General features: G+C 52.2%; 5 protein-coding genes across 5 annotated transcripts; 2 read left to right on the top strand and 3 right to left on the bottom strand.

The window, feature by feature from the left end:
* Nucleotides 1–700: 700 nt before the first annotated feature.
* On the bottom strand, nucleotides 701–1,942 carry M406DRAFT_337183 (uncharacterized protein; the record flags this gene model as incomplete). The annotated part of the gene is made up of 1 exon (XM_040921229.1): nucleotides 701–1,942. The coding sequence occupies one exon, from the start codon at nucleotides 1,940–1,942 to the stop codon at nucleotides 701–703; it is 1,242 nt and encodes a 413-aa protein (XP_040779802.1).
* Nucleotides 1,943–3,127: 1,185 nt separating this feature from the next.
* Nucleotides 3,128–3,733, bottom strand: M406DRAFT_71814 (uncharacterized protein; the record flags this gene model as incomplete). Its single annotated transcript, XM_040925502.1, has 1 exon — nucleotides 3,128–3,733. The coding sequence occupies one exon, from the start codon at nucleotides 3,731–3,733 to the stop codon at nucleotides 3,128–3,130; it is 606 nt and encodes a 201-aa protein (XP_040779803.1).
* A 4,176-nt stretch (nucleotides 3,734–7,909) lies between these two features.
* On the bottom strand, nucleotides 7,910–11,115 carry M406DRAFT_286845 (uncharacterized protein). The gene is made up of 3 exons (XM_040918700.1): nucleotides 11,037–11,115; nucleotides 9,412–10,874; nucleotides 7,910–9,323 (listed from the first exon to the last, which is right to left on the bottom strand). The coding sequence occupies exons 2-3, from the start codon at nucleotides 10,546–10,548 to the stop codon at nucleotides 8,181–8,183; spliced, it is 2,280 nt and encodes a 759-aa protein (XP_040779804.1). The 5' UTR covers nucleotides 10,549–10,874; nucleotides 11,037–11,115; the 3' UTR covers nucleotides 7,910–8,180.
* A 657-nt stretch (nucleotides 11,116–11,772) lies between these two features.
* On the top strand, nucleotides 11,773–12,558 carry M406DRAFT_286849 (uncharacterized protein; the record flags this gene model as incomplete). Its single annotated transcript, XM_040918701.1, has 5 exons — nucleotides 11,773–11,824; nucleotides 11,905–11,931; nucleotides 11,989–12,018; nucleotides 12,081–12,171; nucleotides 12,237–12,558. 5 exons carry the CDS (start codon nucleotides 11,773–11,775, stop codon nucleotides 12,373–12,375), a joined length of 339 nt encoding a protein of 112 aa, XP_040779805.1. The 3' UTR covers nucleotides 12,376–12,558.
* A 1,956-nt stretch (nucleotides 12,559–14,514) lies between these two features.
* Nucleotides 14,515–16,608, top strand: M406DRAFT_327261 (uncharacterized protein; the record flags this gene model as incomplete). Its single annotated transcript, XM_040920185.1, has 4 exons — nucleotides 14,515–14,621; nucleotides 14,773–15,536; nucleotides 15,620–16,112; nucleotides 16,266–16,608. The coding sequence occupies 4 exons, from the start codon at nucleotides 14,515–14,517 to the stop codon at nucleotides 16,606–16,608; spliced, it is 1,707 nt and encodes a 568-aa protein (XP_040779806.1).
* Between the last annotated feature and the right edge of the window lie 1,432 nt (nucleotides 16,609–18,040).

Here is an 18,040-nt window from a genome sequence, read left to right on the forward strand (position 1 = left end):
ATCTTGAAACAAGCTCTTTTGGAAGGCCATGTTTCTCTTGTCTGTGTCCTGGCTTGATGGAGGAGAAGCGCGTCGGTGAGGAGCTGAAGAGCACGCCTCTGTCCGAATCTTTGCTCGATCATGCAAACAGATAGATTGACAGAACAGAGGCACTCACTCGACTCATTCTTCTCTTTTTATGTCCCTTATATATCTACATCTATAAGACACAGCTACTTCATCCTGAACTCCTTTCCACCTCCAGGCCCAGGTAGGGCCTTGTGGGAAGGAAATATAAGGTACAGCCACTTCTGACAGACTGCGTGGCGATCATCTTTTCCCCCGACGATTCTTGCCCAGCCTACGACGCTATCCTATCTCGCCCTCCTGCCTGGCACCCACCCTCATCAGAAATACCTGCTTCCGGGCTTTGAACTTCGTGCCCGTCTACCAAGAACTGCCGCCCTGTACTGTATGTGTGAACGGCAATAATGCCTACTGCAGAACAATGTGACTAGACGTCGATCAGACTCGTCCATACTGTATTATTTTCCAGTGTGGTCCTTTTTCTTTCTTTCTTTTTTTTCTTTCTTAAATAAAGGAGGATTTGGCATTGATATTACGACTTGATTGCAGCAATTGAGTTCTGCCCGGTGATGCTTTTGACCTCCCTCCATATGCCCCTGAAACGCCGATTAACAAGCAGTCCATAAGGTATACATTACTTCGAGGACTCCTTCTTGGCCTTGTCAACAATCTCCTTGGCCTTTTCGGACTTGCTCTCAAGTACCTGCTTCAGCTCCTGCAGAGTCTCGCGGACCAGCTTCTCGCTCTCGTCAGTGTGCTTCTCTGCAACCTCCTTCAGCTGCTGCAGCTTCGGCAAGATCTCGCTCCCATTGGGGATCTTGCCCAGAAACTGCTCAAGCCCTGAGCCACCTGCCACCTGCGATCCCTTGGACTTGGCCTTCTCCACGGCCTGGTTGACGTAGCCCTCCAGATCACCTGTCTCGCCACTCTCCACCGCACTGCGGGCCCTGGAAAAGAGCTCTCCGACATTTCCCTGCTTCAGCGCATCCTGATTCTTCTCGATCAGCTCCTTGATGCGAGGGTTCTTGTCCAGAAGGGGCTTTGCCTCTTCAAGGCCTTTCTTCCACGCCTCGTCCCCCATCTTCTTGACTTGCTCCGTCTTCTCCTGGATGAGGTTCTTGGCCTTGCTTATGCTCTCCGCAGAGAAACCGCCCTTGATAATATCGGCCACCTGCTTCCATGTCTCGTCGACCTGCTTCTTGGCCTCGGGGCCGTACTGCTCCCCCAGCTGCTTGAGCTGGTCGATGCTGCCGCCGAACTTCTCCTTCACCTGAGGATGCTCATCGAGCAGGTCGCCGGCGGCGTCCTTACCCAATTCGGCCACACTCTTCACGACGTCCGCGAGGACGTCCAGTCCTTTCCTTGCCGTCTCCAGGCTCAGCCCGCCCTTGCTGACCTCTTTGAAGCGGTTGTATGCGTCCTTCAAGATGGCGTCCGCCTCGTCCTTGTGGTTCTTGCGTACCTTCTCGTAGTCCTTGAAGGCTGTGTCTACGTACTGCCGGCCGCCGGGAATCCAGCCCACGTAGCTGTAGCACAAGTCTTTGATGTAGTTGACCGTCTGGTCAGCGTCCGGCGTGGACTCTTGGAACTTGGCCGCGGCCTCCTTGTACTTCTTTTGTGCCTCCTTGGTAGTTTTGTTGATGGAACGCGAAACCTTGCCAGCAGGGCTGACGAGGTAGATGCCATACAGGGCAGCACCAGCCGCGAGACCGCCGACAGCGCCTGCCAGGTATGGTGACTGTGCAGACCCGCCTGAAGACGACGATGATGATGTCGTGGTCGACTGCAAGCGAACCTGGTGGACACGAGGCGAGGCGCGAGCGGAGCGGGCAGCTCGGGGCAGCGCGGTGCGCGTGAGGGATCTTGCTGGAATCATGATTGTTGAAGTCTGGGAAGAAGATGGTTACGGTTCACGCAAATTCTATGTGGACGTGGCGAGGAGCTTGGGTGAGTTTGATGAAACTGCTGTGGATGTGTTGAAATGTTGGATGAAGGTGAGGGCAGCTTTTTAAGAGAGAAGAGCTAGGGGACATTTAAAGCTCTTGGAGCTTCCTAGCTTGTAAGGAAGTCGCATCTCGCTGATTCTAAGCGTGCAGTGACATCAGTTCTAGCTCATGGGCTTTGGTATGACGCGTGAACGACTTAGGAAACGAGACGGATGGCCGTTTGTGGAGTAGAAGCTCCGGCGTGCATACAAGTACAAGCCGCAGCTGTAAGCGCGTCGTGATGACGTCGGTTTGGTGGTGCCCTTCAAAGAATGTGTCACAGCTAATTAGCGTCTAAGGCCACGGATAGTTTTCGGCCAATTTGATTACCAAATCATTTCTTCGACAAAAGCCAGGATGGATACAGCAAGAAGAAGAGAAGTAAGAAAGAATGCACTGGGCCTCGCCTCGCAGGCTGTACTAAAAATTACATCTCAGGAACAGCCAAGGGCATTGAAGTATCTCCTTCGACGTGGAAGGGAAGGAAGAGGGATTCTTCTAACAGGTGCACAGCTGTCAGAAAATAATGCCTTTTGCGTTACTTGTAGTAGCACAGAGTAAGACGACAATTGATTAGAGTTCATCTAATGGTCTTGGATGCTCTTTCGTGGCCACCAGAGCAGGCCACCCAAGACACAAGGTGACACTCAAATGGAAATATTTTCTACATCAGTCCTTCTAACAGCAAAAGATTGGCTTCATCAACCTCTTGTTAGTGCAACAAGGGCTGGGTATATACAGATTAAGTTTGGTCACGCAGAGAACCTAATACCGAATCCTGTCATATAATCTGAGGTAATAAAATACCAAGGATTTTCCATTTCACCTTCTATAAACACTAAAACAAGATCAAGCAGGTAAACTGCACCGCAAATTTCTTTGTTGAATCTCAGATCCGACATAAATAACCAACCCCTGTCGAAACGAATTTGAAATGAAACGCCATGATGTGTGAGCGGACTTGCGTCCTCTGCTTTCTATATAAGTATCTATGCCATGATTTATCGACCCAAGTTACCGATATCCTACACCCACAGCCGGATTCCATCAAGCAGTGTTATTGTGGTATACAAGCCTCAGAAGGCCGCCATGCCTCTGCCTGTCATGAACCCCATGACAGGTGAGATATAGGAGACGGGAAGCTTTGTTGGAGACATGAGCGCCAACACTGCCAAAAGCCCGGCAACTTGCGACATGGTTGGACAGGTGATCCCCAACGCCACTGTTCGCCTTGTTGGACCGGCCTTCGTGTGGGGGATTTTGATCGACAAAGGTGGCGAGAGCGGCCGCCCATCATTCGTTGCACATGGAGCCTCGACATCGTCGAAGGTCGTATCTGCCACCAGGGGGTTCGCGGCGACCTCACGCCTCGGCAAGTGGTCGATTCTGCCGTCGTTCGTGGCCATCGGCTTTGTGACTTGCACTGGAGAGGCCACGACCGTAGCCTCGAGGCTCTCAACAGCAGCATCAAACATGGTGTCTGAAAAGGCAAATTTGACGGCGGGCGTTGAAGTGGCTCTAGACAATTGTGTCTTGCTGATGCCAATGGTCGTTGAGAAGTTGATGCTCCCGTCGTTTGTTGCTTGTGGTGCCCGTGGTACAGTAGGCTTCTCCCAGAGGTCGGCAGCGGTAGCTGCGCTGGCGAAGAGGGCCAGAGTGAAAGAGATAAGTGGCAGCTTCATGATGATGATTCGAAATGGTCGAGACACGGTGAAAGACGATTGTTCAGATGGTCTTTGCAAAGTAGGTGGTAAGTGCTCCTAGTCCAGTTTCTGATGGAAATTGTGTCGTTTGATCATCTTCAAACACTTTCCTTGGACAACGGCCTCAGCTGCCTTATATGCTCGTGCATGGTGTCGACGTTGACGATCTTGACAACCAACTACAGTCATACAATAGGCACCATGCTCTAGCCCCAGAATTGTTATAGTTGCTCATCGGGCAAGGACCGGATTCCTTCGCAGACTGTTGGCCCAACGTAGGCCGATTATGGCGGCCAACATCTGGACGGGTGAAAGCCCCGAGAGCGGCTTTCAGTCATCATAGCTCTCATGATCCTTCGCAGACTGTCACCCGCCGTTTGAAGTTTTGTGGCTGAGTTTCTCCGTACGACAGTAAAAAGTAGTGTTTTCGTTGGGGGCAGGAAAAACTTCTGGAGGCTTGAAAGACAATCATGGCTCGGGGCAGAAAGCATCATTTCGGAATACTATTGGACAGGTGGACGAAGTCGTAGGCAGTTGTTCTCTGTCCAGTGACGTTGTACCCACATCCGATAGTGGTAATGAGTCCCGCCGTCAGGCTTCAGTGAGCCGCGGCGCGCATTTGAGCAGGGCTGGGTCGGCCTCGCCCACGGGAGGTTGGATGATGTAATAACTTCATGACCAACACGATATTTGAAAGAGATTCTTCTGGACACTTGCTGTTAGTGTCCACTGGTTGGGACGAGCGGAGGAATGTGTCCTCTGCGTACATTACAAGGATGTTGCAGAGAGCCCTCTCGGAATGAAAATCGCGACACTGACTGCCTGAAGCGGTCGTGACAACCAACGGTGTCGGATATTTAGTCTGATTGGCCCACTGCGCAAGCCGTGTCATGAATCTTGTGTGGGAGATAGAGAGATATCACACTAGGCAGAGAATGCGCTGCCTATCCTACAAGGCTAAAGCATATCCTCCAAAGGAAGGTGCCAGGGAATTGCGAAGACGTAGAACCAACAGGGCGTACTATGAAGTGATAGTGAAGAGCAAGGATCGAGGGTTGATATCCGTATATTGCGTCTATGAGATTCGGTACCGCATTTAGCACAGTAACGGGCGTCAGTTTTCATGAACAGATCGTGCTTCTATGCAGCATCTACCCCACGTGCTATGCGTAACAATCTTTCAGTCCTGCCAATCCTGATCAGCCGAGGTTTTAGCATGAGGCTAGGCCTAACCAAAATGAGAACAAAGGTACATGCAGTGCTTTTTAAAACAGGAAATACGGGTCCATGAAATGCGTGGGCCCTCCCCCCCCCCCTTCCTTTTCTCTCTCTCTTCTTTTGTTCTTTTGTTTCTAGAAAGGAGTCACGTAATTCTACCTTTGGACGGCAATCCATTCACACTGCGAGTGGACCCTCAAAAAAAATTCCTTGGTCCGGTTATTCCCCTTCCTTTTTACATAATTCGGGAGAGGGTGGAGCGAGCCACACTAATTATATGTCACCCGGCCGGCCGCGACTTGTTCAGAACCAACATCAATATCATAGTAACGTTCTCGAATTAGCCTGCGCCGCTAGAGCTGCGCATCTGTGCATGCAGGGGGGCCTTCCAACTGCCGTCCAGGTTTCGTCCACTCAGAGCCCTGGATGCCATGTCCATATACACAACACTTATATAGGGTCATAAGCTGATGACGTGCGGCGAGGTATGTTGGTTCTCCTAGAGCCACCAGGAGCCAGTCCTATCAGAAACCTGCAACTGCCGTCGTCTTGCCAATCTCATTGAGGTGTGTACTAGGACTTGAAGGCATGCAGAACGCACATCTTGGTGTTCGGAGGTCTGCACTCCCGCGGCATTGTTTTGCCGACCACGTAGCACTGCGGGTGGGTGTGTCCTGATTAAGGTGCCTTTGCTTTCCTTTTTTTTTTTTTTTTTTTTTCATCCTTTTCTTACGCTTGTTCATCTACAGGACAACAACTTCTAAAAACTGTGCACCCGCCTCCATGTGTTTGAGTATCCTTCTTAAATTTCCATGGCATTGTACCTGCGTCTGTGCTGCTTCAGTTTTCGTTCCCTCAGCCCTACCCGCACGCTGAAAACCTTAAGTTGGGCCCAGCGGCGTAATCCTCAGCGCAGGGCTGCGGCTTACTCCCCCCATATGGTAGTATCCAGCGTGCTCACGGCGTGGCAAATGCACAAGGCCCCCAAACATGGATTACACTACGGCCCAATTTTTGTGCAGTTGGCTTGCTAAGCAAGTGATTGGCTGCGAGCTGGCAATAACAAGGGAGTCATATTTGTCAGTTGATTCTCCTCGGGAATATGAGTCAACCCGGTGGCAGGATGCTTTGACACGGTTTCAGTGCCATCATAAGCGAAGAGACGGATCGGAGCCGAGCTTGGAGAGTTGTCCTAAAATAGGAAGAAGCATTCTGTCCTAGACAAGAAACTGTATGTAGATACGAAAGGACGTTAAGCAAGTATTCCATGTGGGACCACCAGTTAATTATTTCCGAATCTCCTTACGCCAGTGGACAGGCCAATACATGCAGGTGTCCAGTGCCTGGATGGTCACGTGAGGTCCCGTCCTGCCGGTTTTCATTCTTGAACCACTCTCTACTAGCCCAGCTGGACGCTGTTGTTACTCGGACGTATCTCGTTAAAGCATTAGGCGGTCGACCTTCAACACGGATGGCGAAGTTAACCTACGAAAACACATGCAACATCCACATGTAAACACCACGAACTGATGAGCCCCTCAACGTCGACGTCAAACATTCTACCTGAGCAAAGAAATTAAGTCTAATCGCAGGATTCTGTGGTTAGTTGTATATGTGGGGCCAACACAGTTTTTTCTTCCTCTTTCGTAATTAATGTAATCTTCCTATGCTTCCAATCTATACCCCAAATCCTTATGCAAACAACATCATTGGTTCATGTGGATCTGACTGGTTGGCTCGATGTTACCCAGCCAGCTCCGGTTTAAACCAGAAGTTGGACCCGAAATTATATAGGTAGGTAGTATTGGGCCAAAGGGAATCAGGAAGCCCTTGGCTGTCCTTCCTTTCGACGACGATCAATAGAAGAGATAACCTGCACATAGTTCCTCCACTGAACCTGGCAGCGGTGGTCATCAGGAGGGCACCAACTGTTTGAGGACGCTGATTGTGTTGGATGTGACCGCATAGTAGACCCAACAAGCCTTTCTTTTCAGAATATAGCTAAATCATCATTGAAGGAACAAGCAAGGATAATTATAGTCACAGATAGGGCAAGATCGAGCGAACAAGATAAGTGATAATCACCTTCATTTCCACCTGAAAGATTCAGTATCACGAACTTCAAGGCTTTTAGGGATTAGTGCCACAGAAAATGGTCGCAGGACACGGAAATAAAGATTGAATTACTAGTCATACGCCTCTGAAACATAGATGAGCAGTCATGGCGACACGCTTCGTAAGATGTAGTATATAGTAATGATCAATTATGACGGCCTTCTAGAATCTGCCCGCCGAGGGGGGGTTTGTCAGCATTGCAACCTTGAAGATGAGACTGTTTTGCGTGGATGACCACAGCTTACAGTTGTAACCGTAATCTTTGATTGTGTTCTAATTATCTTCCACGTCCCGCCCCCACCCTCTGGCCACCTTGACGCAAATCTCAGCCTCCAGGTGAGGACTTTTCTGGAAGGGTCTGTTCCTGGTTTGCCCCTTCTCCCACCCCCCTTCTTTTTCCTTTTCTCTTCCATTTGAATTTCTTTTGGTAGGGGGGGGGGGCACGCTCTCTTGACAAACGTGATGGCGAGGATCGGGTATGTTAGTGAAAAATGTTGTTGGTCGACGATGTTGAAGGAGGCTGGTGGAGGGCACCCATGGATCTAAAGATAGACCTCACGTGGTTGCGTTTGCAACGGGGCGTGGACACCATAGCCTGCATAGTTGACGGCCGCCGACCGCTCACGGCTCTTCTTGCCCTCTGGAGAGCGAGAGAATGAAGGGAAAAGGAAGAAAGGAAGAGGGGATAAAAGAAGAGAAGAAAAGAGCAGGAAGCATTACCAAGTTGATGGACTTGGACCAACTAGAATCTGACGACGAATTTCCAGGTCAAGCTGGACTCATTCCCGTGTATATCATGCGCAGGTCATGCAACGCCTCATTCATAGCCCTCAACTTGGATTCAGACTGTCAACCAGTATCGAGAGGGACGATGGCCAAGTAGCAAGATGCTTTGGTGCAAACAAGATCAAGGAGCTCGCTATACGGATCTATGTCAAAGCACACAAGAGGTATGGAAAGATGCAACCCTAAATTATCATCTGTGACTGCTTATGCGGATGTCAGCTCGACCAAAAGGAAAAGAAAATGTACATGGATGCTCTGCTTTTGTTCCTAAAAACCTCCCAATACACGCCCTCCCGCCAAATCAGTCTCATCGATCCTGCAGACGAGGCTGCGGTTGCCACCCGTTGATGTAAGCCATAAGACCCATACCTATCAACACCACGCCCAGCATCGAAGCATACGGGAGTGATTCGGTGATGGCCTGGCCCGATACTGCTCTTTTTGATGGTGACCTCGCGGTAGGTGTGATGGTGTTGGCTCGGGATAATGTTGGCTTGTCGTCGAGCGAGTCTTCTGCGATGCTGTCGAGGCCAGGCTCGCCCCCCACACTGGACGCAGGTCGGCCCCGGCTGGCGGACCTGGACGCAGTGATGGTCGAGCCCCGCTCCCTGCCGTTGGACCTTGACCGTGTTCGAGCCCGAGCCCGAGCTGCTGCCTTCAGAGCTGCTGCCTCCTCGTCCCTCTGCCGAATCTGCCGCACCATCTCTGCCAGTGTCTTGCGGTCCGCATCCCGTTCCGCTGTTGCCTGGTCTGCCTGCTTCTTGTACACTTCAACCTGTTCCCTCAATCCCTTTACCTCTGACAACATTTGATCGATTTGTGATTCCAAAAACGTCGTCCTTTCATCCTTTGTTTCTGTCACTGGCACAACCTCCTCTGGTGCCTTGGGCCCGCTAGGGGTCTTGTCAGACAGGGGTTCGAAGGCATCTTCTAATGTTTTGTCTTCAATGTGTGACTTTGTTGATCCGTTCATGCGCAGTTGAGCATCGCCCTCTAGTCGTTTCGCGAGCTCCTCCGCGGCCTCGCGTGCCTCCCTCTCTTTCTGTAACATTTCTTCCAGATCTCGCATCTTGACGGTCTGGTTATCTATCTCGCGCTTCGCGCTGTTGAGCGCTTCAGTCAACTGGATGATCTGACTTAGGTTGTCCTGGCGAATAGGTGACGTGCTCGTGGGGGCAGGCTTCGGGGGCCGCTCGGTTGTCGCGCGCTTCAAAGAAGGCACATCACCTTGGGCTCTAGCGGAGTCGGGTTTTTCAGGCAGAGGCTGCTGGGGCGGGGGAGCTGGCGGGTCGGAAAATCGTGTTTTGGCATCTGATCGGAATGACAGAGAGTTCCCATTCACAACTGCTTGCTTCGGCGGTTCCGGGACCTCGACCTTTTCCTGATTCTTGATATCTTCGTTTGACAAAAGCGCATCCAAGAATTTACTGGTGCGGGACAGGTCTTGTGCCTGCTGGCGGGCATTGCGCATCTCGTTCTGCACATCGTGTGTCAGTTATCTCTATGTCGTCAAGAAGGAGGGCTATCATCTCACAAACGAGGATACTCACTCGTAATTTCTTCACTATCAGCTCGGCTGACGGGTGCGTGTTGATGAAAGCACGGTTATTGAATGCCATGTTATTAGCCTGATTGTTCATCATCTGCGCAGCTGCGCCAGCAAGCCCTCGACCGTTTGAGCCAGTCGATGCTTGGCTGCCGGTTCTGCCTCTGAATGGCATTCCGCCGCTCTGCGGCATCATCATGCCGCCAGTGGCCGGATCCAGGTCGCCAAAGTTCATGTCCAAAAGGTTGTTCGAAGGGTTTGGAAACCCAGCATGTTCCACTTTTGCCGCGACTTTGTGATGTACGACCGATTTCTGATCCTCACTCACGATGTCTATACCCAATTCAAGATGATCTGAGGTCTGGAGCTCGTGGGGTTCTGATTCCCGGTTCTCTGGAGACAGCCGTGAACCATTTACAAAGGTTCCATTGGAAGACTTGACGTCGCGGATCCAGATCTTCCCCTGACGATCTGCCCATATCTCTGCATGTTGCCGGGACAGCACTTTACTGTCAAAGAAGCCATTTAAAGGGGTGGGTATCGTCTTGTTATTGGTCTGTCGGCCGACGCGTAAGGTCTCTGGATAGAATGGTACCTGGATCGTCTTCCTCTCGAACGTGCCGTTGAGAGACAGGAGGTAGAGCACCGGCTGCCCCGGGGTCAGGGGTTCAGCAACCGGCCTCTGGGGCGCCATCTGCGCTGGAGACTGCAGTAAAGGGGCCGGGGACATCGGCGAGGCGCCGTTTAATCCGTTGGCCAGCTGTGGACGACCAGCAGGCATTCGTCCCAGCTCTGTACCGCTCTCTAGCCGCGGAGCGCTCCACTGCCCTTTTCCCTGTGGCCTTTTTCGTGGTGCAGCATTGGGCCAACCGCCGAGCTCGCCTGCTGCAGACTGCGCAGTCACGCCGTTGGTCTGGCCGTTGGTGCTGCTGACGGCCGTGGACGAAGAGGAGATGGAGGAGCTGGAGGAGATGGAAGACGACGAGTTGTTCCGCGGGATCGTTTTTCGCGGCATCAAGGCGCCCCTGACGTCGTCCGAGTTGACGGAATTGAGAGACTGGCCACCATTAAGCCCCCATGCCGGCCTGTTGATGTTCGCAAAACTGGGAGGGCTGGCGACAGCAGTCATGAGGAAGGATCGAAGCCAAGATGCGGCAGACGAAAGGAGAGGGCTGGTCGATGGGACGAGGCCAAGGCGTCGCGAGGGACGAAGATGGTAATGTGGGCTGTCGCAGGTGTCGTCTCGCCCGGGACTGCCACCATGTATGGCCACGGGTCGCGGTCGCGATCGCCGTTGGGAGAGCAAAAGACCAGCAAGAGAAGGTCGTCGAGGGTCCGCGGTCGGCGGACGCGCGGATGCGTGTCGTCTGGTCCAAGGGCTGGTCCGACTTTTTGGAAGGAATAAAAATGGTAGCGAGCACGGGACTCTGTTGACTGGAGATGCTGTGGCTGGCGCTGGAAGTGGAGATGATGAGGACGTTAGCCTTTTTAGCCCTGAGGTCATCGGCTGGGCAACGACGACAAACAGCGGCCAGATCACGCGTGCCACGGGGCCATAGGGGTACAGAGGCTGCTTCAGAACGAGAGCTCCTGCTCGAGAGAGACAAGCAGACTTACCAGTCAATTGAATCTGGGCTGAGGAGGCCTTGGTTGATGGTATAGAAGTGAGGATGCTGGGTTGCGCTGTGGGATTGACAATGGCAACAGTGGATGGGTCCAGGTTTTGGTCGTTTCGCTCTCACTGTTTGCTCTGGACCAGTGATTTGCTCTGTCAGCAGTCCTGCGGTCCTGGTCTCTCCACTGGGCAGTCCCCTGATTGATGGGCGCTTAGTGCTAGTGTTACCGTCCACACGCACGCTTCACGCCCTGGCCAGTCACACCAGTGGACATGTACCAACCAAACACCTAGCGGAATGCGTCGGCCAGAGAAAATCTCACCGGGAGCTCTTCAAAACGAGAGGAAAATCTGTGGGAGCAACAAAACTTGAGCAGCAGACCAAAAGAAGAAGAAAAAAAAAAATCATCTGCACTCTCAAAGTATCAAATCGCTGACACGGGGCCCTCAGAAACACAAAGACTTTTTAGATAGGAGGAGGCTTCAGTCCGAAGCCACAGTTGCTGTCAAGCCACAGACCACTGAGAGACAAACAGGGATAGACGCTAGAGCAAGTGTGGCTTGACAGGTTGGGGAAAGGGTCACCAGGTGGGGAGGCTATTCCGTCACCCCATTGTCGCTCCACCCCAGAAGATGAAGAAGAAGTCCGAGCTTCTGATTTTCTGAACTTGGAAGCCAGCCTGCCACCACAGACAGCTTCAACACCAAACTTGTCTGGCCTCAGAAGAACAAAACACCATGCCAGTTCCAATCAACACTGGCCATGCTGGCCCTTCCAACATTGACAAGGGTATGGGCCCTTTCTGCAGACATGGTCCTTAGACATGGTCCTTACTCCCGTCGTCGACCAGTATGGCTAATTTGAAGCAGCAAAGATGGGTGCTATGATGGGCGGCAGTATGTCTCATGTCTTTCCCCATTGGTTTTGACAGATTTCTGATGGTACCAAAATAGCTGTTGGGGTGATCATCGGCTTCATTTACGGTATGGGATGGACCACATCTCCGCTTGCCTCCGCCCTTTCCACGTCCTGACAGTCTCTCTAGGAACCGTTAGCATTTTTCGGTACGGTGCTGGACCCAACGGTATAATGAGAACACTAGGCCAATATATGGGGGCATCAGGGGCAACATTCGGGTACGCATCAAAGGCAACATTTGCGAGATGCTTGCTGTTTTGACTGACACGTCCTCCATCCATAGTTTTTTCATGTCCATCGGTAGCATCATTCGGACCGACGCCTCGCCCATTGTCCAACAAGCCTACGCGAACTCTCGACGAAGTCCGATCATCATGGCAGCGTCTCATCGGGCACCCTTCCCAGCGCGTAACCAGTCCTAAAGCGCGAGGCGTCTGGGCGAATGTGAAGATGCACCGAGCTGAATCGACTCGCCACCCTCAACTGTTATGTATAACGACAATGTATATCCCACAAACCAAAAGCCGGCAGCGCTTGGCATAGGAGTCATCGGACGCTGCTCTTAATCAGTGAAAAACGAAGAATATCAACTCATTATACTTTGGACACGTGCTTGGACATTATGTACCGTGAAGAGCGTGAGCGCAATCGTGTTGGAGGACCAGGCTGACCCGCTTTGCCCCCAAGCAGGAATATCTGGAGGCAGGACTATGATTCACTGAAATCTGTGGACTTTGCGCGACCTCTTGGGTGCATCGGCGATGCCTTTCATTGTCGGCACGAGGACATGACTGCTCGGAAGTTCTCGTAGTCTCCCAAGGGTCGTGTGTAACCCTCCACCTTCGGCCGGCCACGCACGACACTTCCTGAGAACAATAGCGCGACTAGAGACCGTGCCTCTCCAAGGCAGATTCTCAGGACAGAAGCCAGACCCGTTCTTAAATCCATGTTGAGGATGGCCCATGAGGAGCCCGGATATTTGTCCGCCTGCGATCGATCCTAGCGTCGGCTGAGTAGACGGACTGCCAATAGTGCGCGCTATGAATTCTTTCTTTGTCAATCTTCGTGCGCCTTTTCTCGCCTTTTGGCCTCAACGACATGGATTGTTCTCCCGTTCTTCCGACGACATTGGTCAAGGTTTCGGCAACATGAGGTTACGCCAATGTATCTTTTTCACCCGTCAGGGTAGCGTCAGAATGTCTTGTTCAGCCCTCTCTCACTCGACGAGATACTTCTTCGGGACGGCTTGAATCCTTGCGAATCTTTTTCAGCAGACTCGGGTTGTTCAAAGTCCTCACGGCGTTCCTGGGCATTGACTATGAGTCTCACGTCAGCTCTCTGTGAGAGGACTGTCCTAGAGAAGGTTACATGGCGGATCATCCAGCATATACTTTTCTCAAGTGATTGACTGAATCTGGTAGACGACCAACCTTGATTCCCTACCCGGGATCAGCCGGCCTCCGTTTACGAAAAGTTTTGCATGAGCTCGGACGCTGTGGTCTGATCGCTTCTCTAGCCCCGAAGAGGGAGGGAGCGTCTACTGGTGCCGTTTCAAGGCTCATACTATCATATGCTCGAGCTCTCCAGCGGCGCGCAGCTCTGAGGATAGCCCGGCGTTTGTTTCGTTTCGACGCTGTCCAAGCGGCTCAAGCTTTTGGGCCGGTGCTTACCTAAATTTAGCTTTTTGCCGTCTCCTCGGATCTTAGGGCTTCGATACGCCCCAAAAGCATCTGTTGCTCCCATCTGTGCTAACATGCTGCTGGCCTTCCCGCTGGCGCCATCTAGCTTGGACGATGCTTTCCAATTGGTGTCCCGGGCCGGCGGGTTTCTCTTTATGCGTCCTCGAACAAAGCGCAGCAAGGCCGTGAATAGTTTCATGTGGTCCTGTTAGCAGCCATGGCGTATACTGTGTATGTATGTGTCTCGGCTCTTATTCAGTAACGGCCCTCAGGTATTGTATGCCATTTTCATACTCGAGAAGCGAGCTTCTTGAAAGTGTGGCGTTGTTGCTGGGCCCGCAGCTGAATATTTCGGCCGAGATGACGGTCGACGAAAGCTCGTGTGCCCAGGTCTGGCGCTACTTACCTTTTCTTATCTCAACACGGTCATTTTGTTGCAGCGGGCTCTGCGCTTGTGGGCCGAAGCCCGTGAACTTAGGGGCAAGCACCTGCATGGTTCAAGTTCTCTCGAGCCTCTAGGCTTAAATCTAGCGGATCGTGTTGCTCACGTTGGACCTATACGAGGCTCCACCTACCGACAATGATTCGCAGCCATGAGTGACGGTGGCTGTTTGGTACTCTTCTCGTCCAAAACAAGAAAGAGAAGAAGGTAGCCGTGCATCCAGTTGGAAGGCATGGCTATAAGTATCGATAAGTCCCTGGGCTCTCTATTGCTGTGAAGATATCGTGTATCAAGGCTCACTCGTTCAGTTGCTTCTTTTGTTCGCCCTTTGTTCATTCTCTACTCCTCCACTCGTTCGACCGCGGCGCGGCCTTCATTCGTTACTTGAAATTCTTTTTTACTACACCTTTCGCTTAGGACTGTACCACGAACTTTGAAAGATGGCCGTTTTCGGTGGCATTCTCAGTGGCATATATAATGCCATATCTGCAGCCCTCAGCTGGTTGTTCGGCGTCACACAGGCTTTGGCTCAGGCCAAGACTAATGGGTACAACAACGAATATACCTGACATTAAGACACAAACAGAAGCTGACTCAATTCCCTCTAGGGCGTCATTACTGGGAACTCTATCTGCCGCTCTCTTACCTCTATTTTTAACGAATAATCCACTACCCAATGGTTATCCGTGGGGCCCCAGAACTTCAAGCAATACCAGCCCCTACACCCAGTCTCCGACCACCGGAATCATCCGCTCGTACGACTTCACCATCAGTCGAGGCGTGATCGCCCCTGATGGGTACCAGAGGGATGTGATGCTCGTGAACGGTGCCTTTCCTGGGCCGACCATCGAGGCAAACTGGGGTGATACGATCCAGGTCACACTGCACAACAACATCACTGGCCCCGAGGAGGGAACTGCTCTCCACTGGCATGGCTTCTTGCAGACCGGAACACCTTGGGAAGATGGTGTGCCTGGCGTCACCCAGTGTCCAGTCGCGTCAGGCAAGAGCTATACCTACTCGTTCAAGGCCGAGCTGTATGGAACCTCGTGGTACCATTCTCATTACTCGTCGCAATATTCTGGCGGCGCCCTTGGACCAATTGTCATCTACGGGCCCACAAACAAGGCCTACGATATCGATGTCGGCCCAGTGATGCTCTCTGATTGGTACCACAAAGACTACAACACCCTTGTGGAGGAGACGCTGAGTCCTGGCACCGCTCCAGTGCACTCAGACAACAACCTCATCAACGGCAAGATGAACTTTGACTGCTCTACCGTCACGGCCGGCGACAAGACGCCCTGTACAAATAACGCAGGCATCTCCAAGTTTAAGCTCACCTATGGCAAGACGCATCGCCTGCGGCTCATCAACAGCGGCTCTGAGGGCGTGCAGCGGTTCTCGATTGACGGCCATACACTCACCGTGATTGCCAACGACTATGTTGAGGTGCAACCTTGTAAGGGAGATTTTTTTGATTTTTTTTTTAATATGCTCGTCCTCCCCCTCAGTAGATCAGTACCCTCTAACATCCCTGACTAGACACGACCCAGGTCGTTACGCTGGGCATCGGACAACGCACCGACGTGCTGGTGACGGCGAACGTGGGCAGCCCAACGTCGGCGTTCTGGATGCGCAGTAATATCACCAGCTGTTCGATCGCGAACCAGCCGTACGCTGTCGCCGCGGTATACTACTCGTCAGCAGACACGAACAAGGCGCCAACCAGCACCGCTTGGAATGTGCCCGACCCAGGAACGTGTGCCAACGATGACCTGAGCAAGACGGTGCCCATGTACGCGATGCCGGCCCCGACACCAAGCTACACGCACACGTACAACATCACGTTATTTCAAAACGGGTCCGGCGTCACGCTGTGGGATCTTGATGGAGAAAGCGCACGGGTGGACTATAATTCGCCTACGCTTCTGTCGGCCAACACAGGCAACCTGGTGTTTGATGCCGAGGCGAACCTGAGGAACCTGAATACAAACTCCAGCGTGCGGATGATTGTGAACAACACCTCGCCAGCCGCGTAAGTCCTTTTTTTCCCTTCTTTTTCTTTCTTTCCTCCTTCTCCCGCTTCTCACTCAACATGCCCTAAACCACATAATCGTAATTTTTCTTGTTTTGTTTTTGATACAAAGACAGAAAATACAATCGCTAACAAGTTTTGTCAAAATTAAAGACACCCAATGCATCTCCATGGATTCAACATGTACGTCCTGGCAGAAGGAACAGGCTCCTGGGATGGGAAAATCGTGAACCCCAAGAACCCCCAGCGCCGCGATGTACAGCAGGTCCGGGCCAACGGCTACATCGTCCTGCAGTTCGACACCGTAAACCCGGGCGTGTGGCCTTTCCACTGCCACATCTCGTGGCACGCAAGCGCGGGCCTCTTTATGCAGTTCATTGTGCAGCCCGCCGCCGTCAAGGCCTTCCAGATCCCGATGAAGGTCGCGAATACGTGCACGGACTGGGCCGCGTACACGAGCGTGGACGTTGTGGACCAGATTGACAGTGGTGTTTGAGAGGGACGGGCGGCAAAAGCTTGCTGCTTCTTTAATTATCATGTAATAGTTTATACCCTTAATCATTAATCATTGTCATGTCACATGTTGTATCAGCAGCTTGGACGAGATTGTCTCTCTCAGAACTTGCATCAGGCGCTCCGCTTGGAGGAGTCTCGTTAGCGACCCTAATGTGTAATGTCTTTGACTTTACATAGAAGTATGACTAAGTACACATGCAAAATGGGAATCAAAATCTGAATCTTGATTTTTTTCCCCCCCCCCTTCTTCTTCATTTAGCACGTCTGCCTGATTTGATGGAGATCCAGCCGAGAAACCAACATGCCCACCAGATACGGATTTTCCGAACAATACTCTAATCTAGAACGGTCAAGTTTCAGCCACCAGCGTTGTGCACGAGCCGCCACCACCTTTATAGTCCAGCCCGCTCTGATTATCAGTCGGACGTAGGTTACTGTTTACGTCGCAAGCGTAATTGAATATAAATTTCAAGACTGGTGATGAAAAACGAACATGGGTGGCCTTGTTTCGTGAACGGGCTGCTATTTGACGTGTGGATCAAGGAACTTGGTTCGTTGGCTTGAATAGCGACGAGGTTCTAGACATAGGCAGACGAATAGTATGGAGAGTGGATTTTTTTTTTTCTTTTCATTCTCATCATACTATCTGGCACATTAGTTTGTGGTGCACGCTTCGAAACTGCGAAGCTGGCTGGATTTCACACATGTAGCGTCATCCAGACTTGTACAAATCGCTACTGGAGCCGCATCGGATCCTCCTATCACGGGAGTGTCGATAGCAGGATTGTGACATTTGCATGTCAAAGCCAATCTTGTAATCCTCTCAGCAGCTCACCCATGCCACCCCTCAATCCTCCTCTAGTCTCAACAGGTTATTCTCCCTCGGGGGCTTCCTTCCCCTCTTGGTCCTGCGCTCCGGCCTCTTGCCCTGCACGCCCCTCGTGCGCGCCGCAAACATGCCATAATCGTTCATGTCAACATCAACAACGGTGGGCTTCCCCTTCTTGGCCTTCCTGCCCTTGGCGTCGAAGCCATTCAGGGCCTGGGCTCGTGCAGCCCGGACACCGCCATCGTTGGGCACCGACTCGCCCTCCTTGACGCCTCTGCCCAGCCGGATGGAGCGCCGCACGCGCGTTTTAGCGCCGAGGGCCCAGAGGTCACCCCAGCGAGCCTTGCGCGCGTCGTGGTAGGCTTGCTTGCTGAAAGACTTGGGGACGGTCCATCTCTCGATAGATCCGGAAGGCGTGCAGAGGTCGAGGGTGACGTGCCCCTTGCGCTTGAGCGGAGGCAGGATGTTGCGCGGGAGGGAGAGGGGGTGAGGGCGGGAGGTAGACGTTGAGGGCACGGATTCGTAACCTGCCAAGGCGGCTGTAGTGGCGGACTCGCCCTGGAGGATAGATTTCGGAGTGAGG

Source organism: Cryphonectria parasitica, assembly GCF_011745365.1.
Source record: "Cryphonectria parasitica EP155 unplaced genomic scaffold M406scaffold_2, whole genome shotgun sequence".
NCBI lineage: Eukaryota > Fungi > Ascomycota > Sordariomycetes > Diaporthales > Cryphonectriaceae > Cryphonectria > Cryphonectria parasitica.